At 40.3% G+C, this 27,612-nt stretch overlaps 2 protein-coding genes across 5 annotated transcripts; both read left to right on the top strand.

Annotated features, from left to right (window-relative positions):
* The first annotated feature begins 1 nt into the window (after nt 1).
* Nucleotides 2–16,868, top strand: LOC139410761 (zinc finger protein 462-like). 3 transcript variants are annotated; one of them, XM_071156238.1, is made up of 12 exons: nt 27–337; nt 6,526–6,574; nt 6,828–11,379; nt 11,518–12,856; nt 12,956–13,236; nt 13,655–13,773; nt 14,005–14,157; nt 14,436–14,685; nt 14,949–15,085; nt 15,249–15,472; nt 15,684–16,287; nt 16,394–16,868. In XM_071156238.1, exons 2-12 carry the CDS (start codon nt 6,565–6,567, stop codon nt 16,519–16,521), a joined length of 7,797 nt encoding a protein of 2,598 aa, XP_071012339.1. In that variant the 5' UTR covers nt 27–337; nt 6,526–6,564; the 3' UTR covers nt 16,522–16,868. The 3 variants fall into 3 exon arrangements, with proteins under 3 accessions (XP_071012338.1, XP_071012339.1, XP_071012337.1); XM_071156237.1 differs by having other exon boundaries at nt 2–337; nt 6,828–12,856; nt 12,959–13,236; XM_071156236.1 differs by having other exon boundaries at nt 238–335; nt 6,828–12,856.
* Nucleotides 16,869–17,443: 575 nt separating this feature from the next.
* LOC139411951 (major facilitator superfamily domain containing 10) lies at nt 17,444–26,907 on the top strand. 2 transcript variants are annotated; one of them, XM_071158714.1, is made up of 13 exons: nt 17,444–17,531; nt 21,069–21,240; nt 21,758–21,854; nt 22,106–22,209; nt 22,414–22,572; nt 22,800–22,988; nt 23,195–23,309; nt 24,748–24,859; nt 24,997–25,105; nt 25,226–25,316; nt 25,410–25,457; nt 25,570–25,659; nt 25,794–26,907. In XM_071158714.1, the coding sequence occupies exons 1-13, from the start codon at nt 17,515–17,517 to the stop codon at nt 25,895–25,897; spliced, it is 1,407 nt and encodes a 468-aa protein (XP_071014815.1). In that variant the 5' UTR covers nt 17,444–17,514; the 3' UTR covers nt 25,898–26,907. The 2 variants fall into 2 exon arrangements, with proteins under 2 accessions (XP_071014815.1, XP_071014817.1); XM_071158716.1 differs by having other exon boundaries at nt 17,480–17,531; nt 21,073–21,240; nt 25,794–26,136.
* Nucleotides 26,908–27,612: the final 705 nt, after the last annotated feature.

Genomic DNA, 27,612 nt, shown 5'->3' with positions numbered 1-27,612 from the left:
TAGGCAACGTCGCCATGACATCGCCTACAAGCGTTATCGGGGATTTCTATTGGAGAAGCAGTTTCTGCCTATCTTCATGATTGTACTGTCTTTGGCTGTATCGTTATCGTTGATTGACAGATTTATTTGCACTGCACGCCACCCCCTGGCACTATCGTGACTGCTAAGTTGTTTTGCGTGTAGCCCCTCGACCCCGGCGTTGCTGGTTCTCAGACGGAAGAGGACACATGAGGTTGTCGTAGGAGCGGGAAAAAATGGCGACGAACATCGACTACAGAGCTAACACATTGAGGAATCGAAAAATTGCCTGAGTCTCACCGATTCTCTGTGGAAACGTGTGAGTAGGCTATTCAATCTATTCCATTAACGTCTTTGTAAATGTTCATTGCGGGCCACGTTTTGTAGTTTTTGCTTCGTAACATTTTTCATATTTCTGAACTGGATCAGTAGAAAGGCAAAGGGGGTTCCGATTCCACTCCCCTTGCAATTTTAGTTCCTCTTCGACAAGTGACAGAGCTGGGACCGAAATGGTGTAAACTTGATTGTTCACAAGTTTTGATTCTAATAAATGCAGCAAGTGTTATTTGGTAAATCTGTGCAGTTATCAGAGTTTGCTATATGTTATCAGGGGTTGCATTTAAGAGACAATCTAGATATATTATGTCAATGCAGCCAGAGCTCAGCTCAAGCTTTGGCTACCTTGCTAATACTGTTTAAGCAAATTACCCATTCTAGTATAAGGCTGCAAATGTCCAAATATTCTAGTTCACAATTTCAGAGGTGTTGTCTCGCATGTAACGGATTGTGTGCTGAAGTGTCCTATCCTTTGATCTATTGCTGGGTTGAGGATTTCAAATGAAAGATCAACTGACATTTTGTGGTTAATCATTTTGTGGTCCTCTTCGATCTGAGGACGAGGCTTATAAACATGCAATGTCTGAAGACACACAGTGTGGCCACTTAGATGTGATTGCAAAGCAATACACAACTCTAGATTTCTTACATACTCATATTATTATTTGATTTATTCTGCTCGCTCTAGCCCTTAACGACTTTAGCTATTAACGCAAAACCAACTTCCAAATGTGCAGACTGCCAAAAATATTTTTGATAGCATGAATACTTTTTTAACTACAACAAAATGTAAATGAGTTCCCAATATATTTCAATGGCAATAAATGTGCCATAGATTTACATCTGAACATTTAGGACATTTAGGTGTATCTCCTCCTACACTATTTAAACTATCAACTTTGAGATGTTCAGACTGACCCAATATAGATTGTTTGCATGCAAGAATGTTGATAACATTTATACTTTTTGAACTACAAACATTACACATATTAATAAACGCTCCATAGGCTTGAATGGGAAGTATTTGGATTTGCCAAATACACCATTTCAGCTATCAATGCCAAACTAACATTGAGATGTTCAGACTGACCCAAATAAATCCTAAACTTTGATAAACTATAACTTTACAAATGTGCATAAATTAGCATAAAATAACCCACCAACAGTAACTTTTGAACTATACATCTGTAGATAAACCAGCTTTCAAATGTTAATTAGCATATTAGAACAAATACCAACTCTAACCCTATCAGCTAAAAACACGAAACCAACTTTCAAATGTGCAGACAGCCCCAATTTAAATTGTTTAAGAAATTATTTTTGATAGCATCCATACTTTTTGTACTAGAACAATATTTAAATGCACTCCCAATGCATTTCAATGGCAATAAAAGGGCCATACACTTACACGGGGAACATTTTGGCACGCATCTCCACTTACACGTTTAAGCTATCAACACCAAACCAACATTGAGATGTTCAGACTGACCCAAATTAGATTGCTTGCATTCAGATTCTTTATACTATTTATACTTTTTAACTATAACTGTTTTAAATTTGCTAAAATTAACATTAACATTGCGTGCGCTGCAAAATACATTTAGAAATTTGTTATTCAATTATTGCGTCAACAAGCGTCTGCGTTGCCAGGGGCTAAAATAGAAGTCCTTTCTATATCTGACGCAGATCGCGCTGCAAGTCCTGCCTCTCCCATCTCCTCATTGGTTTATAGAAGAAGGTACCCATGTGCCATCTACTCATTGGTTATACCCACGTGGGTGATTGAAAGACGAACTGTGTTGCCGGTCGTCGTGGTAATACTATGGTAATACTATGAAAGTTTAGATGCCAATCACCATATAAATTCAAAGATTAAATATGCCTGGAAGGAGGAGAGATGACTTGAAACGATTCGGTTGACCATTTTATGTGTGAATTAATTGTCTGAGTAGAGGACCTTGTGCATTTCAGGTAAAATAACAACTCAATGTTTATATCCCAGGACAAATTAGCTAGCAACAGCAAGCTAGCTAAATAGGACAAATTAGCTAGCAAGTGCAAGCTAACTAGCTAAATTTTCATAAATGTTTAATGCTTCTCGACCTGTCCCCAAATTAATGTCGATATTTGGACCTGCGTTTCGTGATCGCGCTTGGTGTAGGGGGACAAAATTAATTTATGCGCGATGGCGCATGCGTGCAACCGGTTTGGGTTCCGTGTTAGAATCACAGTAATACAGTGGTAGCTATTTAAAATGGTCCTGCTCCAACTAAGCTACAAGACCAACTTTTTAAAACATTCAGGCTATCCTAACTTCAAATTCTTTAAGGTTTTTATCAACTATATACATTTTGCATAAAATAACTCACCAACAGTAACTCTTGAACTGTTCAAGCTAGAGACACCAAACCAACTTTATCATGTTCGTGCTATCCTATCAATCAATCGACCCTTCACAAACTAGCATGCACACCATATTTTCTTCCGGAAATTTACTGTTCTGGTTAGTTATTATTCCTCCTGCTCTGGAGCTTAAACGATTTAAGCTATATATGCAAAACCAGCTTTCAAATGTGCAGACATTCCTAACTTAGATTGCTTGAGAATCTTTTTGATACTATTTATTATTTTTATACTACAACCATATTTGCATAAAACTAAATGCTAGTCAATAGCCATAGACTTAAATGGTTTTAAAAAATTGAGACGCACCACCTCTTTCACTGTTTAAGCTATCAACACTAAACCAATGTTGAGATGTTCAGACTACTTAGATTGCTTGCATTTAGATTTTTGATACTATTTATAGTTTTTGAACTATAACCATTTCAAATGTGCATAAATTAACATGGATTTGAATGAGAACCATAGGAATACAGAGGTAGCTATTCAGAAAGGTTCCTGCTCCTTGGCCAATTAAGCTACAATACTAACTTTAACACATTCAAATCCTTTAAAACCTTTATCAACTACAACTATATAAATTAACAAAATAACTCACCAACAGTAACTCTTGAACCGTTCGAGCTATAGGTACCAAACCTTTTTTTCACATGTTCAGGCTATCCTATCTGACCACAACTACTGACCACAACCACACAACTACTGACCACAACTACTGACCACAACCACACAACTACTGACCACAACCACACAACTACTGACAACAGCTACAGACACTACCCCAATGTTGACATGTGCAGACTGGCTCAACGTAGATGGCTTCTACACAGATTTTTGCTGTCATTCCTACTTCATAAGCTGGAAAGCTTGTTGTATCGTCATTCATTTAAATGGAGGAATGCAGGCCTCAACATTAACTGAAATCACTGACAACTTTCAGAATGTTCCAACTGAAACATTTTAAGAGCTTAAAACACATTATATGGCTTATTGATTAAATTGTACTCACTCTAGCCTACTATACTAGCCCACTGTAACCCACTATAATAACTCCACACCTACAAACCTCCTCAAAATAGGTCATAACTAACACACAGCCTTTGAAAACATACTACATCTTGGCCATGTTCTGTTATAATCTCCACCCGGCACAGCCAGAAGAGGACTGGCCACCCCTCATAGCCTGCTTCCTCTTTAGGTTTCTTCCTAGGTTTTGGCCTTTCTAGGGAGTTTTTCCTAGCCACTGTGCTTCTACACCTGCATTGCTTGCTGTTTGGGGTAGAGGTCGACCGATTATGATTTTTCAACGCCGATACCGAATATTGGAGGACCAATAATATTTTTATTTTTTTATTTTATATATATATATATTTTTTTTGTATTATTATATGTATTTTTTATTATATTTTTTTTAGAGATTTTTATTTATTTGTAATAATTACAATTACAACAACACTGAATTAACACTTATTTTAACTTAACATAAAACATCAATAAAATCAATTTAGCCTCAAATAAATAATGAAACATGTTCAATTTGGTTTAAATAATGCAAAAACAAAGTGTTGGAGAAGAAAGAAATATGTGCCATGTCAAAATGTGTGCTATGTAAAATATGTGTCAAAAAACTAACGTTTAAGTTCCTTGCTCAGAACATGAAAACATATGAAAGTTAATGGTTCCTTTTAACATGAGACTTCAATATTCCAAGGTAAGAGGTTTTTAGGTTGTAGTTAATATAGTATTTATAGGACTATTTATCTCTATACCATTTGTATTTCATATACCTTTGACTATTGGATGTTCTTATAGGCACTATAGTATTGCCAGTGTAACAGTATAGCTTCCGTCCCTCTCCTCGCCCCTACCTGGGCTCGAACCAGGAACACATCGACAACAGCCAAACTCGAAGCATCGTTACCCATCGCTCCACAAAAGCCGGGGCCGTTGCAACGCAGGGGGAATAACTCCTCCAAATCTAAAAGCGAGTAACATTTGAAACAATATTAGCGCACACCCAGCTAACTAGCTAGCTAGTTCACATTGGTTACACCAGCCATTAGGCTGATAGGCTTGATGTCATAAACAGCGATGTGCTTTCAAAGAGCTGCTGGCAAAACGCACGACAGTGCTGTTTGAATGAATGATTACGGGCCTGCTGCTGCTCAGTCAGACTGCTCTATCAAATCAGACTTAATTATAACATAATAACACACAGAAATACAAGCCTTTGGTCATTAATATGATCAAATCTGGAAACTATCATTTAGAAAACAAAACGTTTATTATTTCAGTGAAACACGGAACCGTTCGGTATTTTATCTAACGGGTGGCATCCCTAAGTCTAAATATTCTTGTTACATTGCACAACCTTCAATGTATGTCATAATTACGTAAAATTCAGGCAAATTAGTTCGCAGTGAGCCAGGCAGCCCAAACTGTTGCATATACCCTGACTCTGCGTGAAATGACAATTTCACCTGGTTAATATTGCCTGCTAAACTGGATTAGTAGTTATTATGATTGATTGTTTTTTATAAGATAAGTTTAATGCTAACTAGCAATTTACCTTGGCTTCTACTGCATTCGCGTAACAGGCAGGCTACTCGTGGAGTGCAATGATTAGAGCGTTGGACTAGTTAACTGCGGTTGACAAGGTGCTGACAAGGTGAAAATCTATTGTTCTGCCCCTGAACAAGGCAGTTAACCCACAGTTCCTAGGCCTTAATTGAAAATAAGAATGTGTTCTTAACTGTCTTGCCTAGTTAAATAAAGGTATACTTTTTTTTTTTTAATAATCGGAAATCGGCGCCCAAAAATACCGATTTCCGATTGCTATGAAAACTTGAAATCGGCCCTAATTAATCGGCCATTCTGATTAATCGGTCAACCTCTAGTTTGGGGTTTTGGGCTGGGTTTCTGTACAGCACTTTGAGATATCAGCTGATGTACGAAGGGCTATATAAATACATTTGATTTGATTACTGCTGTCACTCACAACTATTTCACAACCATAAATACTTCAAGACTAGCAAGCACACCACATTTACTTCAGTAAATGTCCTTTTCTAATTTTGTGTTCGTTTATGAATGCATGGAGTCAATTATAGCTGTTTGGATTAATGTATGCCTATGGTAAAATATGGCCTAGGCTATGTAGTGTGTTTTGCCTACATTACACTTGCCTTTCTGGAGTCACCTTATGTCTTGGTTGTTCAGGACTTAAAGTTGGGCTATTAAAATAATTATGTGCTTTTCCAAGAGGACATTCAGAGCTTGTCATCTTAAGATGCAGTTGATTATGGTTATAATGACACCATTCTTGTGTGTTGATAAGCTAAAAGTCACTACTTTTTTAGTAATGAGAATGTGATATTGTGCACAGAGACAGAACTATAAAAATATCAAACCATACGTTTTAAGTCTCGACCTGTGACTGTACTTGTTTAGCAACACTTTTCAGTGTGACTAACTGTACTTACAATTTATTAAATGTATACATGACAGTGAACTTGTGGAACTTCCTGCAAAAATGTTATATTCAGATCAGCTATTGGCCTAAATCCTATTCAGATAAATTACACCTATTGTCTTATTAAGTCATTTAGATCGGTTATGGAGTCGCTCAGTTGTGGAGAAGTTGGTAAATGTCTCTCCTTTTATCAGTTTGTTTGCATTTTGCATGTTTAGTCTGGTTTTGCTAGTGTTATGTGAGACAATGTCATCAAATTATTATGCTCCCCCATATGTTTCTCTCCCATTTGTCAGTAAAGTTCTGGGATCAAGAAACTCGCAGAGCCAGGGGAGATGGAGGAAGGTATGACTTGTTGTTCTTCAAATTTTTGACTTGTATACTCTGTAAAAAAAAAAAATTGCCAACAGCCTACCCCATAATACAAGTTGTTAACTGGAGAATGGTGAACTCTGTATCACCTGCCTTTTTAGGCGCTTGGTTGGTCTGATAATAGTTAGATACATATGGCACATATATAGCACATGTAATAATTAATATCTGATACACGTATTATTCTGCAGTTGTATAGATTAAAAGCTATTTTATACACCTACAGATTCCGGGCACCTCGACAAGTCTGATCAAATGACCCACGGTCAACCAGCCTCTCAACAATCCATGTCTCCAAGTCAGTCATTCCAGTGTAACCATTGTGTCCTCCTATTCAAATCAAAATATTTCCTCCTGGAACACATGAAGAAGGTGCATGGCATTGATGTGGATCCTTCACAAAATGATGGGAGTTCTAATCCCTCAGAGAGTTCCACACAACCTCACAGTAGCACTCTCTACAACAATTCAGAGGAGAGTTTCTCTTGCCGGCATTGTATGTTTACATCTTCCAGTTGGCCTGTTATTATCAAACATGAAAGAACAAATCACAAGGTTTTGGTAAAGGGTCCTGGTAAGGGCAGGACCCTGAAAACACAGAAACTGTATTTAAGGGGCAAGCTGCTTAATGTCAAAGTGCCACTGCCAGGGAATAAGAACCAACACAATGTGTCAAGACTCCAATGCAAACAAGGGGAAGTGGGGAGATTGAATTTCCCCAAATCCAAGTCTACCTCAAAAACCATAAACATTCCTAGCTCTAGTCTATTGCTGGAGAACCTGCAAACTCAAGTGGGATCCTCTAAAAATATTTCCAAATTCAAAATTGCGCATGGGTCATCTTTAAATTCCTCACAACTGAAGTTGCCCAACCTCTCAAGGCCATCACGTGCGCATGATGTGACCCTCGTGTCACATGTGCCTTTCCTTAGCTATGACCAAGACGGTGGTAAAGGTGTCTCTAAAGTAACAGAAGAGAGATCTCATACAGAAAGTGAACAGAAGGGCTCTCACTGCTGCTCACTCTGCAACTTTTCTGCAACTTGGCTAGAAGATCTTCACACTCACCAGCGAAGTGAGCACAGTTACCTTTTTTACAGCATGGGGCTAAGTCTGCTGGACGGAACAGCGTCAGAACAGCGGGATCCAAAACCTGAAACGTATAATGAAATGCCACTAACAGAGCCATTGGATAATGCCACCAAGAAGAGGATGCATGATGACACCGCTTTGAGTCCTGCTAAGAAAAAGATCAAAACGAGCCCTGAAAGTACAGTCATCCAAAGCAAGCTGTCAGGGGGCACTGCTTTCACATTTGAGGTTAGCGAGGATGAAGAGGAGGGGGATGCCTGGAGAACTGAACTAGATGCCTCAGGAACTGAAAAAGATGAGCACGATCAATTGGAAAATAGAGAAAGCAGGGACAAACACAAAATACTTTATCGTTGCAAACATTGTGACTACAATCACAGGTCATCTCGCAGTTTGAGCACCCATTACCAGAGAATGCACCCATACATCAGGTATGACTTTCAGTACATCATTAATCCAGATGATTGGACTGCCACCTTCCGTTGCTTGGAGTGTCCTGTTGAGTTTGCCACCCCCGATGACCTCAAGAAGCACTATAGGGATCATCACCCAGAAGCTCCAGATGTGTTCATGATGCGATCAAATCAGCTTGATTTGGTGTACAAGTGCTTTGCCTGCCCATTCACCATTTCTAATGGCAAATACTTGAAACCCCATTACAAAAACAAACATCCAAAACTGAAAATGAGCAGTCCTTTAATGTACTGCAGTTTTACTGCCAAGCCTTCTAAAAACGAACCCTCTAAATCACATTTAGGGCAAACCTCCAGCCTAAAGAATGCAGAGGTTGTCTCTCCTGAGAGGTCTCTGACCCCATGTAAAGAAACTGTTCATATCAACTCTACACCCCCAAAAGAATGTTCTGCTTCCATGGAAGTGGATGAGGAACTGTACCACTGCAAACATTGTGCCTTCAGCAATAAGTCAGTGGTTGTTGTGCTTGCCCACTTCCAAAAAAGCCATCCGAAGGCAGGATTGACAATTGATGACATAAAACAAGAATCTCTTGCCACTTCCAGGGAAGCTAAGGACGAAACACAGTCGTCTCCTCAAAATATGGTTTTGGAACCATTCAAACTCCCAGAAGTAAAGTCCCCCAACACGTCCCTCTTTAAACCCGATGTTGCACAGGATGATGTAGAGAACATGTTTTTCTGCCAGCATTGCAACTATGGCAACCTCACAGTGAGGGGGGTGTTGAATCACCAAAGGTCAAGACACAGTGATCTCAATGCTACTGTTGAACAGATCCATTTCCATACTGCGGAGGTTCATAGTCAAAGCAAGGTGTCACATAGCACTCCCCTCCAAAAAGATTTAGCACAGGAACATGTTATAAAGCCATTCAAACTCCCAGAAGTTAAGTCTCCTAACACATCCCCTCCCATATCCAATGTTTCGCTGGCAGATGAGAGTTTGTATTTCTGCCAGTTTTGTGGCTATTGCAACCCCACAGTGAGAGGCGTTATGAATCATCAGAAGTTGAGACACAGTACTCGTAAGTCAACTGCTGAACGGATCATTAAACATACTGCTGCGATTCGTAGCAACCCCAAAGTGAGAGGGGTTTTGAATCATCAGAAGTTAAGACACAGTACTCGTAAGTCAACTGCTAAACGGATCATTAAACATACTGCTGCGATTCGTAGCAACCTCAAATTGAGAGGGGTTTTGAATCATCAGAAGTTAAGACAGAGTCATCTCAAGGTGACTGCTAATAAGGTCATCAAGCACACTGCTGAGGCTCATGTTCAAAGTGAAAAGCTTCAGTCTACTGGATTTGACTCATCAAACTCTTCTCTCAAATCCACTGTTGAGAACGAGATAGCTGACTTGTTTTTTTGCCAGTACTGCAACTATGGCAACCCCAGAGCTATAGGGGTTTTGAATCATCAGAAATTAAGACATCGTTGTCTTCAGACATCAACTAGTCAGATCCTTCAATATACATCTGAGCTTCGTAGTCAGAAAGATAAACCTCAGTCTGCTGAATTTGACTCCTCTCTCCTCACATCTGATATTGGAAATGAGACAGGTAACTTGTTTTTCTGCCAATTTTGCAACTATGGGCATCCCTCAATGAGAGGAATGTTGAATCATCAAAAGAGAAGACACAGTGAACTCCAAACAACACCTGGCGACATCTTCAGGCATACTGCTGAGGTTGGAGGGCAAACCGAAGAATCCAAAAAGTCTAAGGGAGTCAACCTGACAAAGTCTTCTCACATCTTACCTCTTCCTCTTGTGACAGAAGAGGCTGTGTTATTCTGTCAGCTTTGCAACTATAGCAATCGAACCATGAGGGTGGTTGTGGAACATCAAAGGAAAAGACACCCAGATCTTAAAGCAACTGCTAAACAAATCCTTGAATATACCGCTATGATTTTGTCCCAAACTAGCAAATCGCCTAACTCCTCTTTCTTAACATCTGATGTTGTCCAAGAAGAGTTAGAGAAGTTCTTCTGCCAATATTGTGACTATAACAATCCCACAGTGAGGGGGATTTTTAATCATCAAAGTAAAATGCATTGTGATCTCGAAACAAATGCTGCGCAGATCTTAAGGCATACTGTTGTCGTCCGAGAGCAAACTAAAAAATCTCAGCCAAAAGCAGTGAACTCACCTAACTCTCCTCACCTCTTGTCTCATCCTCTTTTGAAGGACGAGGTTGAACACGTGTTTTTCTGTCAGCTTTGCAACTATAGCAGTTCAACGGTGATGGGGGTTTTGAATCATAAAAGGAAAAGACACCTTGATATGAAGCCAACTGCTAAGCAAATCCTTGAATATACTGCTACTGTTTTGGGGCAAATGAGCAACTCCCACCCAGTACGAAGAAACTCGCTAAACTCATCCCAAGAAGAAGAGAGAAAGTTGTTTTACTGCCAGCATTGTGACTATGACAATCCGACAGTAAGGGGGGTTTTGAATCATCAAAAATTAAGACATAGTGATCTGAAGGGAACTGCGGATCAGGTTGTCAGGTATACTGCAATTGTTCCCGGCCCAAATAAAAAATCAACAATGCAACAGCCTAACAGGTCCTCCATGAAAGCCTCACAATCTCGCAAGCAGAAAGCTGCACTGCTCAGGTCCTTGAAGTGCCGCAAATGCTCTTACACAACTCCCCATATATATCTTTTGAAAAGACATCTGAGGAATAACCACCAAGAGAAAGCCCCGATCACTACGATTATACATTGGGCTTACCAAGATGGCCATTTACAGGAAGGTTATCACTGTGAGTGGTGTGCTTGTTCACATACTGATGCGAAGGGACTCCTCCGGCACTACCGGCAACGTCATCCAGAAAAAAAAACTGGACTTGAATCCATCATCCTGAGGTTACATGCCGGCCCTAAGACTTCTCGATCTAAAAAAACGAAGCCTAACCCAGAACACAATGAAAAACATGATCAGATTATCCTCAGGTTTGGGGATGTTCCAAAGACCACTTCATCTTTTCAGACCGGAGGAGGTGACACACAAGTCTATCCATGCAGAGCGTGTCCCTTTAAGGCTACTTCCATGGGGGGTATAAGCAGCCACTACCATGCAGTTCATCCATGGTCTGTCAAGGAAGATGGGTCTGTGTTAGATGTCATTAGTAGTAGGCAGACCCAAGAACCGGAGGTCCATGAACAGCTTGATGTTCATGAAACCTTGAGTTCAAGCGAGACATATAGGTGCCCTGTCTGTTCCGGAGAGTTCAACACCCTCCATGGTATGTCTACTCATTGTGGAAAGAAACATCCGGAATATGATTTGAAAGTCCATGAACAGCTTGGTGTTCATGAAACTCCAAAGCCAAACCAGCGATATAGGTGCCCTGTCTGTTCCGGAGAGTTCAACAACCTCCATGGTATGTTAACTCATTGTGGTAAGAAACATCCGGAATATGATACATCAACTTATGAAAGGGAACCTGAAGCGGAACCTAGTACAAGTGAGGGGACTCTGGTATTCAAGTGTTCAATCTGTCCGTATGTGAACTCTCACGCTCATGGTGTTCTAACTCACTGCCAGATGAGGCATCCAGCCGTCAAAGCCAGAACTGAGAGACTTGAACAAGAAATTGTGCACTTCACTGACCCAAATGAATGCCTGAAAGTCCGATCGGGTAAGCGGATGGGATTGGCAGGCTTCCGGTGCAATATGTGTCCAGTCATCCATGCAAAATTCAAGAAGTTGAAGGCTCACTATGAGATGGATCACAAACGATCTGCCGCAAATATATTCAAACCGGCTTTGAAACAATCCGCTGCCATTAAAAAACAATTGCTCTCCAAATACAGAGGCTCCCAGACCTCAATTGCCCAGGCTGCCATTTTAAAAAATGGGAAATCCATAGTCAAGTGCCACCTTTGCAAGTACCTTTGCGCCACTAAAAAGGGCCTTGCCTGTCATCTTCGCATTAACCACAGTACAGTGGCTCCAATTGAGGGCAAAGAGTTTTCCTACAAGTGTGCACTATGCTCGTATACAACTTTGATTTGTAAATACCTTGCAGCCCACTATAGGAGGCAACATGGCAATGCTGCTTTCACCAACCACTTTGTTCCAGCATTCAGACCTCACCGAGTTCTTCTAAACTCACCGGACCATAAGGCTTCTTTGAGTCAGGAAACCAAATCACCTGGTGAGAAGATAAGCTGTTCTCGCTGTTTTTTCCAATGTCTTAGTGAAAAAGGGCTGGTCTCCCATTATGCGATTTGCCACCCAGGAGTCTCTCCCAGCAAGCACAAATCTAGCAAACTTAGCCCGAATAACACAGTGCAGTCTCCCCCCAAGCCTAGAAATCATCCCCAGCAACATAAACCTGTATGCAAATTATTTGATCCACAATGTGAGAAAGGCAAAGCATTGCTTCCAGTTAAATGCAAGAAATGCGTTAAGTTATCTTTCAACTCAAATCTGCTGCTAAGTATCCACTACACCAATTTCCACAATGAAGATTTCACACAGGACTTCACTATACTTTCAAAGACTTCAGAGGATGGCACAGAGTTCTACAGATGTGGATACTGTAACCTCCAAATCCAGGGCAGTGCGGATCTCTGCTCCCATCTCGACCATCATAATGAGGAGTTTCAGAAGCTGACAAATGGACAGAAGAGGAAACAACGCCTCAGTGACCCACCGCCAAAGACCAAGCCTGTTAAGGTAAGTGGCACATAATGCAATAAAGTGCAACCCTATGCATTTTTCCCTTTATGTAGCCTATGTGATCCTCAGCCTTAATAATTTATTTTTGTCTTTCAGCAGGAAAGACAAGAACTGCCCGAGGTTCTGACAGCAGAAGAATCGGACAGTCATTGGATTGTGACACAGGTGGAATCTGTTACAACAGGGATGGGTCCACTGGTGTCCCCTTCCCCTGTCCCATCGACAACAGAACCAGAGGGGGGGTCAGTAGGAGAGGAGTGCAGCCACTGCGGGCGAACTTTCATGTCTTTGAAAGGTTTACGCTCACATGAGCGGAGCCATGCAGCTACAGCAGCACTCAAACGGCTGGACAATGTACCTCATCAACAGAAGCAGATGTGAGAGGAAGAGATTTCTATTGTATATTTAAGCAATATGGTCCAAGGGGGGGGTGATTTGATTTGATATATGGCCAATATATCACAGCTAAGGGCTGTTCTTAAACACGACCCAACGCGGAGTGCATGGATACGGCCCTTAGCTGCCATATACCACAAACCCCTGAGGTGCCTTATTGCTATTGTAAACTATTTACCAATGTAATTAGAGCAGTAAATATGTTTTGTTATTCTCGTGGTATACAGTCTGATATATCAGCATTCAGAGCTTGAACCACTCAGAGGGGAGTATTTATAGTATGTGATAGAATCAATCTTGTAATGTTACCTTAGGTACCACCATACAACATTCTTTCTTGTTTGTATATAAACCATCTGGATAAATCAATTTGTGAAATGTCTGCTAATGTCTCTTCAGGTTTGACCGCCATATTAGACATCGACCCGGGACCACCAGACCCTTCCACTGTGGGCTCTGTCGTTACAGAACTACCATATTGAGCCTCTTGAAGAATCATCTGCTCAAAGTACATGGCGGTGAGACAACCTTACTGCTACAGCACAGAGACAGCCTTACTGCTACCGCACAGAGACAGCCTTACTGCTACCGCACACTGTCATTGTCACAACTTTTCAAAGGCTTAAGAAAAAATGTATCTCTGTCAATTTGACAGAATCTGATACTGTATGAAATGTTAATTGAAATGACAAAAGCTGTGGAAAACATCTTAAACCTGTTTGCTTTTTTAATCTGTCTTGCTGGAGTAGCTCAGGACCCATCCAAGAACCTCCCTTCCTCCGTGACCGGTAGCGAGAACAAGGAACACACCCTGAGGGCCGCTGAAGAGACCCAGAACCTGCTAGAACCTCAAGAAGGCAACCAAATGTCTGATGATTCTGAGGAATCAGACCTCACTGAAAGCAAGTGCTCCCTTTTACATTCATTGTTTAGGATTTGAATTATTAAACTTCATGATTAGAACACTTCCTCTAAAATATGCAAATTTGTTATGCAGCATACAGACAATCAGTATAGCTATACAAACCCAGATTTTTGAAAAATGCATTATGTCTTGTATATATACTCCTCAAGAGTATTTTGCCATTAGCACCTCCCCTACCTTTCTGTAAATCAGAGAAGTCATCTGCTGAGTGTCAATGTAATGTGGTACTAATATCCAGTGTATTTTCCGTTACAGAACCAGTATACTCGGAGCCCCCAGATGTCCAGAGGCAGCTCATCCACTACAGGCAGGTGGCTCAGGCCAAGGCCTCCAGCAGCCCTCCAAGCCCACAGACCACCAGCACCACTCAAGATGGCTTACTCGTCTGTGAGTTTTGTATCTACACCTCAACACACATCAAGAGTATGCGTCGACACTACATAAATCGCCACAATGGGAAAAGGCTTGTGAGGTGCAAGGACTGCTCATTTTTCACAGGCTTCAGGTAATATATTATTTCCAGAAGAATTTGCTCAAATGCCCATGCTTGTCTTTGCTGTGTCATATTTGTTGCTTAGTATACATATTATTGCTATGTCTAAAGAATAGTGATTGAACAAGAAGCACCTGTGACACCTAGTATTGCTACATTAACTGACTCTTTAAATGATGTACAAATGCTTCTTGGTCTCAATTGTTGCCAGCTATTAAGTATGATATATTGCCAAATTTGTGATACCATTTTTTCTCTCTGAATGCTTACATTAGGAAGAAGTTGGATATGCACATAGAGACGGCACATGCCGGTAGCCCAACAGAAGCTCCTAAGGAGCTACACTGCCCTCTCTGTCTTTACCACACCAAAAACAAAAACCGCATGATCGACCACATTGTCCTCCATCGTGGTAGGTGTTCTTGTGGTATTGTTCAAATAAATCCATGCTTTATTCATCATGACACTCATTAGACACCTTTTATGGCTGTCTACCATTTATTCTGTCTTATACTTGTCAGTACCACACCTAGACTTTACACTGCTGATCCTGGTTTGTTATTTTTTTTAAACAGAGCAGCCAGTGGCCCCTATAGAGGTGCGTCGTCCGACGCTGTCACGTTATCTCGAGGGCATCGTGTTCCGCTGCCACAAGTGCACCTTCACCAGTTCCAGTGACAAGAAACTGCTACTGCACATGCTCAAGCACGACGATATCAAGCCCTACAAATGCAGACTGTGCTACTTCGACTGCACACAGCTGAGCGAGTTGGAGGCACACCTGTGCGATAAACACCAGGTTAGTGTTCTAGCTACACTCTCCTTACACCCCCTCAATCATGACTCCTATGCTAACTAGACTGTGGCTCTAATCAGAAACAGCTCCTAAGGCACAGGGGACTGTGCCTTAGGATTTAAGACTTGATGTATCAAGTCTTCTCTGTTGAGTCATTTGTCCTTCTGTATCTGATGTAAATATGTAATCTTCCTTGTGGTGTTCTCTCCGGGAGGTTGTGAGGAACCATGAGCTGGTGGGACAGGTCCATCTGGAGGAACTGGAAACAAGACTGAGCAGAGTCAACGGGGAGGGAGAACAATTCATGAACTGTGAGGAGACCCAAGGGCAACAAGATGAGGTGAACAAAGATGGCAATAAGGAGGTGGCAGAGAACACAGCCCAAAACAGTGAATTCCAGGATTTTAGTAATGACGAGAACCAAGAGGGACAATATAAGCAATCCCATGAGAAGGTAGAGGAACATTTAATGGACTGTGAGGAGGAGAACCAAGAACCTGGAGAGATGGACATAGAAGAACAAAACATCCAATATCATGAGATGCCAGTGCTTAAAGATGAAGCCTGCAACTATCACAAGATGCCAGTGCTTGAAAATGAAGAGGGCAAAGAGGAAATGCACAGTAATCATGGTGCGACACAGGAAAATGAGGAGGAGGCAGTGAAGACTGACCATCTAAAACCTGAGTGCGATAATAAACCGGAGCAAGGGTCTGAACAGGATGAAAAATATGAAGAAAGCCCCAAGAGTGGCGAGAAGCAAGATCACGAAGTGGAGGAAAACAACAAGGAAAATGGCAACATATCTTCACCAAAAGGTAAGTCAATTTTGACATGCAACTATTGACATCCAATTAATCAAACTGTTTATGGTTCCCTGTCAGGTGTTTAACTCTGCTTCTTATTCTGTTATCATTCCTGTAGATGCCGCCACTACCCTAAAGATGATTCCAGTGACCAGAAATGAGAAAGCACTTTCCTGTGAGCTCTGTGGCCGGACTCTCATGAACAGCACTGACCTGGAACGGCATGTGATGCGCCATGGCTTGTAACTCTGTGTCGGTGCAACTGATGAGGATGTATTGATACTGAGGGTGTTGCTGCTTAGAAATGGGAGACATGTCATAAGAGGGCTGCTTTTAACAGCAAGCTGATTATGTAAAGTTCAATTGAATAATGTTTTATTGTCACTTGTTGCATACTGTTTCCACCTGTAACTATTCTTGACTGGAGACACTGCAGCTATTGTTGTAAAGGACAGTCTTTTATTATTGTATATTATGTCATGCCAGAATGACTGTTCACATTTCCAACATATTGGCTGTTTTGATGCTTTGTAAATATGTTGATCTTGTTGTCTTTTAACATTTCTGTAATAAATGACTTTATCCTAGAGCTATTCTATTTCATAGATATTTCATTTGTGAAAACGCTTTTCCTCGTTTTAAGGATATGAACTATTCCTGAACCAATCAAGACAAAACATTTTAGAGGACAAAGCAATGATAAAATCATTGACTAGGGAAAGAAGTGCAATAGTTTTTGTAAATATGTACAATGAATGGTGGATAGTGGCAACAGCTCCTGTGAATCTGCATTGACTTCACAAATTCTTACGTATTATTTTTCTCATACAAGTAGACACAGTTTGTTCATAGCTGGGCCCAGTATCCCAAAAGCATCTAGAGGCTAAGTGAATCTTTAGAACCATTGAGATCGATGGTGCTAACGAAATGTATGCCTTTGGGAAACTGGACGCAGGGCGTTTAAACATGCGCGGTTGTAAGCGGCTCATTGGGACGTCCCTATCCGATTAAAGTTGAAATGTAAAATGGTAAAGATTAGGGTAAGGTATGACGTCGCAAAGATTCCGCATAGAACTGACATGCATGGGTCAGTGGAGGCCTTGCTTCTGTGCGCATACGTCACATTCTTGTCATCGTAAACGATAAATGAAACAAGACACCGCTTCCTGGTCCAGTCAGTTTGAGACTTCGAGAATCAGATGAGTTCACAACCCTAAAGCAAGCTGCTCGCAAATTGATATGCCACTGGATTTAGGGTAAGTAAAATGCATATGAAAAATGTATGGGGAATCTCCATGCACGGCTAATCACATTGTAACAACTAAACTCAACTCCATGCTGAAGGAAGTTTCTGATGAACCGTTGGAGTTCATCAGAAACTATTGCACTTCTTTCCCTAGTCAATGATTTTATCATTGAGTTTATTCAGCTATAACAAACTTTGATTACAATAACTTAATGAATTTGCTCACTACTTTAGGATACAATGTATACCCCTGTTTCCATTTGCGATACATTGTAACCTTTTGAGTACTTTATTAAAACGCATTTTATCCATAGACTAAGCCTACAAAGTTGGTTAACACCCCACATGTCTAATGTCATGTGCTTGTCACACGTAATAATATCCATATAATTCCAATCTTCAAATGTAGTCGGGTTTTGAGTGTATTCGGTCATGAATGGAATTATATTATTTCCTACTTCCTCGAACATTGTCTTGCCTCACCACCTTGTTTTGTCGTTAACTCATTCTCTGTGAAGAGACTTGCACATCCACCGTCCAGCGAGGACAACTGAATAAGGATGTAAACAAGCATTTCCCTAACCGATTAAAATCAACCACGATTTACCGTGGAGCTGAGTGGCGACTAGCGACTGGAGCTCCGACGTCATTATCAAAACTACAATTTCAGCACCCGCAGAATAGCCAGCAATTACACACGACATTGTTGATAACTTCATCTCTGAATAATGTTTATTTGATATGATAGTGTTTTGCTTTTGTTGTTTTGTTTGCTTTTCATGTATTGTGTGTGTGTATATATATATATATATATACTGAACAAAAAAATCAACGCAACGATTTTACGGAGTTGCAATTCATATAACGAAATCAGTCAATTGAAATAAATAATGCCCTAATCTATGGATTTCACATTCCTGGGCAGGGGTTCAGCCATGGGTGGGCCTTGGATGGCATAGGCTCCACCCACTGGGGAGCCAAGCCCAGCCAATCAGAATGAGTTTCCCCCCCAAAAGGGCTTTATTACAGACAGAAATACTCCTCAGCACCCCCCTCAGGTGTAGAATCCGGATGTGGAGGTCCTTGGGTTGGCGTGGTTACACGTGAGGCCAGTTGGACACACTGCCAAATTCTCTGCAGTCAGCATGCCAATTGCATGCTCCCTCAACTTGAGACATCAGTGACGTTCTGTTGTGACAAAACTGCACATTTTAGAGTGGCTTTTTATTGTCCCCCAGCACAAGGTGCACCTGTGTAATGATCATGCTGTTTATTTAGCTTCTTCATGTGCCACACCTCTGGTGGATGGATTAACTTGGCAAAGAAGAAATGCTCACTAACAAGGATGTAAACAAATTTGTGCGTATGGAACATTTCTGGATTTCTTAAAAAATTTCAGCTAATGAAATATGGGACCAACACTTTACATGTTATGTTTACATTTTTGTTCAGTGTAATTGTTTATTGATGTGGTCATGCAGGGCTCATCAGTGAAAGAGACTGGGTCTTAGCATGACTCCCTGCTTAAATAAAAGTTAAATAAATCTAGCCTTAATCGTAGTATACCCTTCAGGGCAGCAGACTGGGAGATTTAGGATGACATTGACATTGGAGAGCTGCAATTCTTATGACATGTGAAGGCCCACTAAGTTGCTGGCATTTCTTGTCAAGTTGTGTTGGTTCATTGTAGTGAACACCTACCTACCTGCCTTATGCGCTGCCTTATGCGCGTGTGTGGTTGCATCCTCCCCATACACCATAATGTCAACATATACAGCAACTCCAGGGCAGACAGTCAGGATGGTGGACTTGATTTTCTGGAAAAAGCAATGTGCCAGCGTAACCTGAACAGCATAAGAGTGCATCAGATCATCCCCCAAAGCCAATTCTTCCTTTGGCCGCCTTTCCTTCTAGTTCTCTGCTGCCAATGACTGGAACGAACTGCAAAAATCACTGAAGCTGAAGACTCGTATCTCCCTCACTAGCTTTAAGCACCAGCTGTCAGAGCTGCTCACAGATCACTGCACCTGTACATAGCCCATCTGTAAATAGCCCATCCAACTACCTCATCCCCATACTGTATTTATTTATTTATTTATCTTGCTCCTTTGCACTCCAGTATCTCTAGTTGCACATTTATCTTCTGCACATCTACCATTCCAGTGTTTAATTGCTATTTTGTAATAACCCTAACCCTAACCCTTTGCCACCATGGCCTATTTATTGCCTTTACCTCCCTTATCCTACTTCATTTGCACATACTGAATATATACTTTTTCTACTGTATTATTGACTGTATGTTTGTTTATTCCATGTGTAACTCTGATGTTGTATGTGTCGAACTGCTTTGCTTTATCTTGGCCAGGTCGCAGTTGCAAATGAGAACTTGTTCTCAACTAGCCTACCTGGTTAAATAAATAACAAATGTGCATCATGAATGCAGTGAGCCAGCAGAAGGTCATGTTAGATTCAGGCACCCATATCGGACTAGCCATGAATCAACGCTCACTTGTAAATGATAAGGAGGTGTTTTTAGAGCCCTATCCTGGAGGTACACCGTGGGGTGTAGAGCTCAGGAGAGGGTGTCAGAGTCGTGGGTTGGATTATCTTCCCTTTCATTGGAGCCCCCGAGTTGCTTCCTTGATCTTCAGAGGCTTGTGACTTGGAGTACTTGGTGTTGCCATGCCAAGCTGTCTGTTGTCTTTTCTATATCCAGACAAAGGAGATGGTGTAATTATGGTAGGTATATTGGATTCCCAACATAGTTGAATTGCACAAAAATAGTCTAGAGTACAGGTCATAACAGTACATAAATCTGAAAGATGTCTCATTTAAAGCATATATACAGGTGTTTAAACAACCATTTAATGGTATTGAGGCAGCCATATTCGATTTTGGACGCTATATTGGATTTGGAGTGAAATCTAGGGGGGGTCCCTAATGTAATTGCAAGAGAATGGGCTGAACAAAAAACAAAAAAGACAGTTTTCAGTGTCTTAGAGCTGATTTAGATTACAATAGCCACAACATCAAGAGATGTGTAACTGTATGTATTTTGAATATTAATCAGATACCAAAAAGTAAAGCTTACATTGATCATAAATATTCATACTTGATATTTCCACCTATTGTATTTCTGTGTTTACGGGTCTATCTTTTCAAGATGAACTACTTAAATTTCAAATATTTGCAATATCAGAGCTTGTAATATTGGCTTACATGCGGCCCATCCTCCCTCCAGCCAGGCATTATTCTGCACTTTTTTGGTGTCACGATCTATCAATTTAACCACTTTTGCAGTAAACAATTTTTGCACAACCATCCATTTCATAAATGGTAGACATAAGAGACATGGTTGTGTTTTGTTCTACTGCGGTTGGGGGATCTCAAACTATATCCCGTTTTGAGGACTGGCCGCTAGCCGGGTAGTAGTTCAGTGCCATTTCGTCTTCAAAAAGTTTTGTATTAACATCTCCATTAGGCGCTGACACCCATGTATGCATCCCATACAATTATCATTTTATAAAATCCTGTGTTTTTGTTTAAGGAAGGAGTTTAATCAGAAAGGAGCAATGTCAAGTGAAACAGGATCTGAAGAGGCCGTTGGCTCCTCAAGAGTCATTAAGAGTGTTTTCTTTGCCCTCCTCTTGGACTTACTGGGATTCACCCTGATCCTACCTCTCCTCCCATCTATACTGGACCACTATGGCCAAACAGAGGTAAGTGCTCATGTTTGTCTGAGCTCAGTGAGCTGTCCTTTTTATTACAGTTTAACATTTCAGCCAACTTTAAAGTTACCCATGATGCATCACGGTCATCACGGTTTTTAATTATCTGGAACATGGCCAATGTCTGTTAATAGTAAATGTGTGCTCCCCTCTTAAAATCTAAATAGTTTTCCTCCCCATCATTATCATCATTAATTAAATACTTTAATTTCATTGTACTATATTGTGAAAGACGAGCATTATATTTGCAATATTGTTGGGTTATCAATGCAATTTTCCATTTTGGTAATATACCCAACTCCAGAAACTGACATTTGATGCGTTTCTTTGTACACAGAATTTGGGGCCTCACTCTAGGGAGGACAAGGCATGCTTTGTGTGATTAAACCTTTCCATGAGACAGCGTAACAAAATGACACACTTGTCAGCTGATCGAGTGTGTGAAATTTATCAGATTCAGATCTTGCGCTCATTTGTAAAAAATATTTTCACGTTTTCCCCCTAACAGGACGGTGTCTATCAGTCACTACAGAGCATTGTGGACTGGTTCAGGGAAGCTGTCGGAGTTCCAATGGAAACAAAATACAACAGTGTCCTCTTTGGAGGTACAGTAACACAACACACTTTATTTAACTACATGTGGTTGTTACAGTTGAGCAAAATATTTTGATGTCTATATTTAGACAAATGGCATTGTTCAAAATAGTAGCTTGTCTTGTGAATGCCAGAAATAGTGTGGTGTCTGTGTATTAAAATGTGTGACTTAAAATTGACCAGATGTTGTGTTATGTCTTAAAATTTGCCAACCAGAAAGGACCATAATCACAGATTATGCTCTCTACATTCTATTGTTCAGGTCTGATTGGATCACTCTTCTCTCTGCTGCAGTTCGTGTCGTCCCCTTTAACTGGGGCTGCCTCGGATCATTACGGCAGAAAACCGCTACTCATTCTTACCACAGTTTGTGCAATGTTATAGAAATGCAGTTGATTTAAATAAGTGACTTGCCATTTAAGAATACTTTTATTGCTTTTTCATGGCTATGAAACTGGTTAACATATCAGTACATATCTTGGGCAACTCTCTGTCCATTTCGGTGAGTTATTTGCCCAGTTTGCCAGCCTGATTTGATATGTTTTTAATTTGTATTTTTTTGTGTTCCAGTTGGGATTGATGTCTTCCTATGCAGTCTGGGCAGTTTCCCGTAGTTTCAGCATGTTCCTTTTGTCTCGGGTGATTGGGGGTATTTGCAAGGGTAATGTGAGCCTCTGCACTGCCATGATTGCTGACCTTCCTTGCCCGAAGGCACGGAACAAGGGAATGGTAAGCACTGTGCATAAAGCTCATGCTATGATTTTTTTTTAAAGACATACTGTACAGTATATGCCATTCAGGATTGAAAGATCTTGATTGAAAGGAGATTGATAATTTAGGAGTATGATTAACCACGGACCATGCGCTCTGTATTGCACTAATACACTAGTTGATCTTTCTTTAGGCCTCGTGTATGCATTCTTTTAATTTGGCAATGCATATTTTGTTGTTGTTAGATGATGGTTGGAATTGCCTTCTCGTTGGGATTCACGGTAGGCCCACTGATGGGCGCCTACTTTGCCATTAACTCCAGTAAGGAGGAGGTATTCTACCATGGCCCAGCTGTACTGGCCCTGGTCTTCAGTGCTGCTGACCTACTCTTCATCATTGTTATGCTGCCAGAGACCCTGCCAAAGCAGAACAAGGTGCGATTTCATTGGTATACCTCTTAGGAGAAAATGAAAACGGCACACTCGAAACTCATCACGGGTTGGGCAGTGTGCTTCATTGCACAGAAAGTAAAAGCCTTGGTCACTCACTTATCTTCTCCCAGTAATGTTTTAATGCAATGATACTTTACACAGTGTTTAATCCATATTAGTAAGCGTTTCTGTTTATTATTTCTGCTCAGACCCAGGTTTCCTCAGTGACCTCTGGGATCCAGGAATCAGGAGATCTTCTTAACCCAGTGGCTCTGTTCCATTTCTCTGCCCTCACAAGGACAGAGGACCCACCCTCTAAAGAGAGTGAGTACATATTGATTTATGTGATATTTGTACAGTATGAAATAATTGTCAAACTATACACGGAACAAAAATAAACGCAACATAGATTTTAGTGAGTTGCAGTTCATATAAGGAATCAGTCAATTGAAATACATTCATTAGGCCCTAATCTATGGATTTCACCTGACGAAATACAGATATCCATCTGTTGTTTACATAAAAAAAAAAAAAGCTAGGGCCGTGGATCAGAAAACCAGTCAGTATCTAGTGTGACTACCATTTGCCTAATGCAACGCAGCACATCTCCTTCACATAGATCAGGCTATTGATTGTGGCCTGTGGAATGTTGTCCCACTCTTCAATGGCTGTGCGAAGCTGCTGGATATTGGCGGGAACTGGAAAACACTGTCGTACATGTCGATCCAGAGCATCCCAAACATGTTCAATGGGTGACATGTCTGGTGAGTATGCAGGCTGGAAGAACTAGAACATTTTCAGCTTTGAGTAATTGTGTACAGATTCTTGCGACATGGGGTCGTGAATTATCATGCTGAAACATGAGGTGATAGTGGCGGATGAATGGCACGACAATGAGCCTCCAGGATCTCGTCATGGTATCTCTGTGGATTCAAATCATCATTAATAAAATGCAATTGTGTTCGTTGTCCGTAGCTTATGCCTGTCCCCACCATAACCCTACAGCCACCATGAGGCACTCTGTTCACAATGCTGACGTCGGGCAAACTGTTCAGTTACGACGCCAAACTGCAGTGGTTACAAGTGGTCTGCAGTTATTGAAGCCGGTTGGATGTACTGCCAAATTCTCTAAAACAATGTTGGAGGCGACTTATAGAAGAGAAATTAACATTCAAAACTCTGGCAACAGCTCTGGTGGACATTCCTGCAGTCAGCGTGCCAATTGAATGCTCCCTCAACTTGAGACATCTGTGGCATTGTGTTGTGTGACAACTGCACATTTTTAGAATGGCCTTTTATTGTCCCCAGCACAATGTGCACCTGTGTAATGATCATGCTGTTTAATCATCTGCTTGATATGCCACACCTGTCAGGTGGATGGATTATCTTGGCAAAGGAGCAACTCTCACTAACAGGGATGTAAACAAATTTGTGCTCAACATTTGAGAGAAATAAGATTTTTGTTCATATGTAACATTTCTGGGATCTTTTATTTCAGCTCATGAAACATGGGATCAACACTTTACATGTTGTGTTTATTTTTGTTCAGTATAAAATATCTATGAATATACAGTTATATATATATATATATATATATATAAATATACCTGCTAGTCTGTATAATGTATATCTTGTCAAGATCTATGCTTAGTAAGATGGTCAAGAATCTATTGAAAGTACTTCATAATAACCAAAATATTGTGTTGAAATGTACCACAAAGCCTTTTTTATTTGTCCCTGTCTTTTTTCTCTTGAACAACAGAAATGCAGAACCTGAAAGTGTTGGGCCTCATTTACTTCACATATCTCTTCCTCTTTTCTGGTCTTGAGTTTACATTGAGTTTCCTCACCCATCAACGGTTCCAGTTTACAAGGTATGGGTTTAGGGACAAAGAAGGTCAATCCTCAGTCTATTTAGCTCCCTACACTCCAATTTATTTGAATCTGTTCAACCAAAAAGAGGCTACCTTAACTCCTTCAAATGTGCTACGATACTCTTCAATTTTTGCAGCATGCAGCAGGGTAAGATGTTCTTCTTCATGGGTATCACCATGGCACTGATCCAAGGAGGATATGCCCGTAGGATCAAACCAGGGCATCACATCAGGACTGTTCGTCTGGTAAATATCGTACTCATTACTACATGGCTAAGAAATCAGCATCAAGAAATCTTTTAAATAGTCAAGATTAGCTCTGGTATAAAAAATGTTGCCAAAGTCGGTATTCTTAATGTATTTTAGGCAATCATATTACTGATTCCAGCATTTGCTCTCATTGGACTGGCATGGAATTTGAAGATGGTTTACATAGGTTTGATTTTATACTCATTTGGTAAGTTTTCATATCTTCAAAGTTCATTTAAAAAATAAACTAAGTATATCCCTGAGGTGATTTTCCTTTACTCAAACATCTTCTTTGTCACAGCTGCTGCCATTGTTGTCCCTTGTTTGACAACGCTGGTTTCAGATCATGGTAAGATTTCTAACTACTATCATATAACCACTATGCACTCGCTCTCTCTTAGATACACACACACACAAATCAAATCATTGTGTCATTGTGTAACATGAAACTCCTCTTCTAGGTTCAGCCAATCAGAAGGGCACAGTGATGGGAATCCTACGTAGTTTAGGAGCCCTGGCTCGAGCACTGGGCCCCATAGTGGCATCCTCAGGTGACTTTCTGCATTGAATGTCACATTTTGTAACCGGGCAGAAAAATATTATGTCAGTTGTCAAAGGCTGTGATTTGTGAATAATTTGAATTTCATAACATTTCTGCTGAATGTCTATTTTATTTTTTTTGCAGTTTACTGGATTGCTGGAGCAGAGACCTGCTTCATTATCAGCTCAACTTCTTTCATCATACCTCTGGTTTTACTGAGAAGACTGGGAGGGCTCAAACAAGAGTGAAGAGGGTGCTAAACAAGCCTTAACACAGGAGCGTTAAAGGGTTCTACCACGACAGACTGTTTCAGAGATACTCCAGACAGCTTTGATATTGTTTTGTTCATTGTCATTTCATTTGTTTACATTTGCTTGGAATGCAAGCTATGAGAAAATAAGTACATATATCATTGACAAATTGTGGTAATATTTTTACATTTTTTTATTATAAGTAGTCCATGTATTTTCTTCTCTCTAACCACAAAGCCTTGGCAAAAGATACTGTTATGCTTGTCTACACTGAGCTGCACTGAGGTAGAATTGCAATCACCCTTTTCCTCCTCATACTAGCTAGCAGTAGCCACCGCAGCCATTATCGTAAAACTAGCAGTATTTCAATCTTCTCGATGGAGCAGTGTTGATAAAGGTAGGATTTGGAGTACAGTCACATATCCCATCCCTGCATTGAGGTACGTTTTCCGACCACATCTCGCGCTGGCTCAACTGTGTCTTAATGTAACCATGATTGTGTTCCGACCTCAGTGCAGCTCAGTGTAAACAAGCCTTGCCATGTAAAATTGGCTTTGTGTTTTGGTTTCTGATGTTATACCGTTGAAGTATGTCATATCCAGGTTTTTTAAAAGAAAGAATATTCACTCAACGTGACAAAGTATCTTGTAGAAATTAAATGACAGCATCCAAAATACATTAAATTACGACATTTAGGACTAGCTCATACATTAAAAGGTAGAGCCTGATTGTATCTGTTGACTTTTGCATATGCTAATGTTTCTGTCAGAGTTCTGTAATAGAACTCTATAATCAGACATTATTTGTTATAATACTATGCTTGTTATTGTTGAGTAACACTATGGGAGTATATTTGAGGTACTATTTGTTTATTACTTAAGAAAAGTAAATCAATGAGCTGTTACAATTAAAACATAACATTATTTTATTTTTAAATCAATTGAATGTAGTATCAGTATTGAGATTATTCAAAATATCTTTATCTATATTAAAAAAAGCTCTGAGTTTGTGTGATAGTGTTGCCTTGTCCTTTATGCAATATACTCTTATTTACCACACAATGATCATGCAACATCCTCATTCCCACTGTAAAAATTAATGAAAACAAAAAAATGTTTGCTCTTAATTGGTGGTTAGATTTAAAATCACATTTTAGGAAGACCAATTGTGGGAATAGGCAGGGTTTATGACTGGCTGTAGTAACTAATGATAAACGTACAGGTGAGGGCGCTGCTGTACCTGTTGGTCGGTCAAATAATGTAAACTTTACATATAAACTAGCTTCTGAGGCAGAGAGTACCATAGTATGAGTCTCAATACCCATAAAACCTAGCGGTCAAACAAGGAAATGCAGTAGTTACAATTGTTTTCCCACCATTTATTTTTTCCATAGGGGATTTTAGAAACACACCTGTAGGCTTACCATGGTGTGGCATTTTGAGAACTGTGTAAATCTCTCTAGGACAAGGTGACATGTCAATATATTTGCCTGTATTTACCCCACAAAAATGAAATGCTAATTAGCTGCTGATGTGACTATCATAAAGAACTACAAATGCCATGATGAACTGGACGAGGCTGCCGAATCGAGACAAAGGTATGAATCTCTGGATTAACTATCTAAAGTTAGCTAAATGTAGGAATTATTAAATAGGCTACATTTATTTTAAATTGACAATTCTGAGAACTGTCTTGTGCATGTTTTAAATTGA

The sequence above is a fragment of the Oncorhynchus clarkii genome, chromosome 6 (assembly GCF_045791955.1).
Source record: "Oncorhynchus clarkii lewisi isolate Uvic-CL-2024 chromosome 6, UVic_Ocla_1.0, whole genome shotgun sequence".
In the NCBI taxonomy this organism is placed as follows: Eukaryota; Metazoa; Chordata; class Actinopteri; order Salmoniformes; family Salmonidae; genus Oncorhynchus; species Oncorhynchus clarkii.
The sequence above is the reverse complement of the archived record's forward strand: the minus strand, read 5'-3'. Positions and strand labels throughout refer to the sequence as shown.

Excerpts from the sequence above, each read along its gene's own strand:
- LOC139411951 (XM_071158714.1), top strand. Across the intron at positions 22,573-22,799 it reads AGGCACGGAACAAGGGAATG|ATGATGGTTGGAATTGCCTT; the intron begins GTAAGCACTGTG and ends TGTTGTTGTTAG. Across the intron at positions 25,660-25,793 it reads CCCCATAGTGGCATCCTCAG|TTTACTGGATTGCTGGAGCA; the intron begins GTGACTTTCTGC and ends TTTTTTTTGCAG.
- LOC139410761 (XM_071156236.1), top strand. Across the intron at positions 14,158-14,435 it reads GGAATCAGACCTCACTGAAA|AACCAGTATACTCGGAGCCC; the intron begins GCAAGTGCTCCC and ends TTTCCGTTACAG. Across the intron at positions 15,473-15,683 it reads ACCTGTGCGATAAACACCAG|GTTGTGAGGAACCATGAGCT; the intron begins GTTAGTGTTCTA and ends TCTCTCCGGGAG.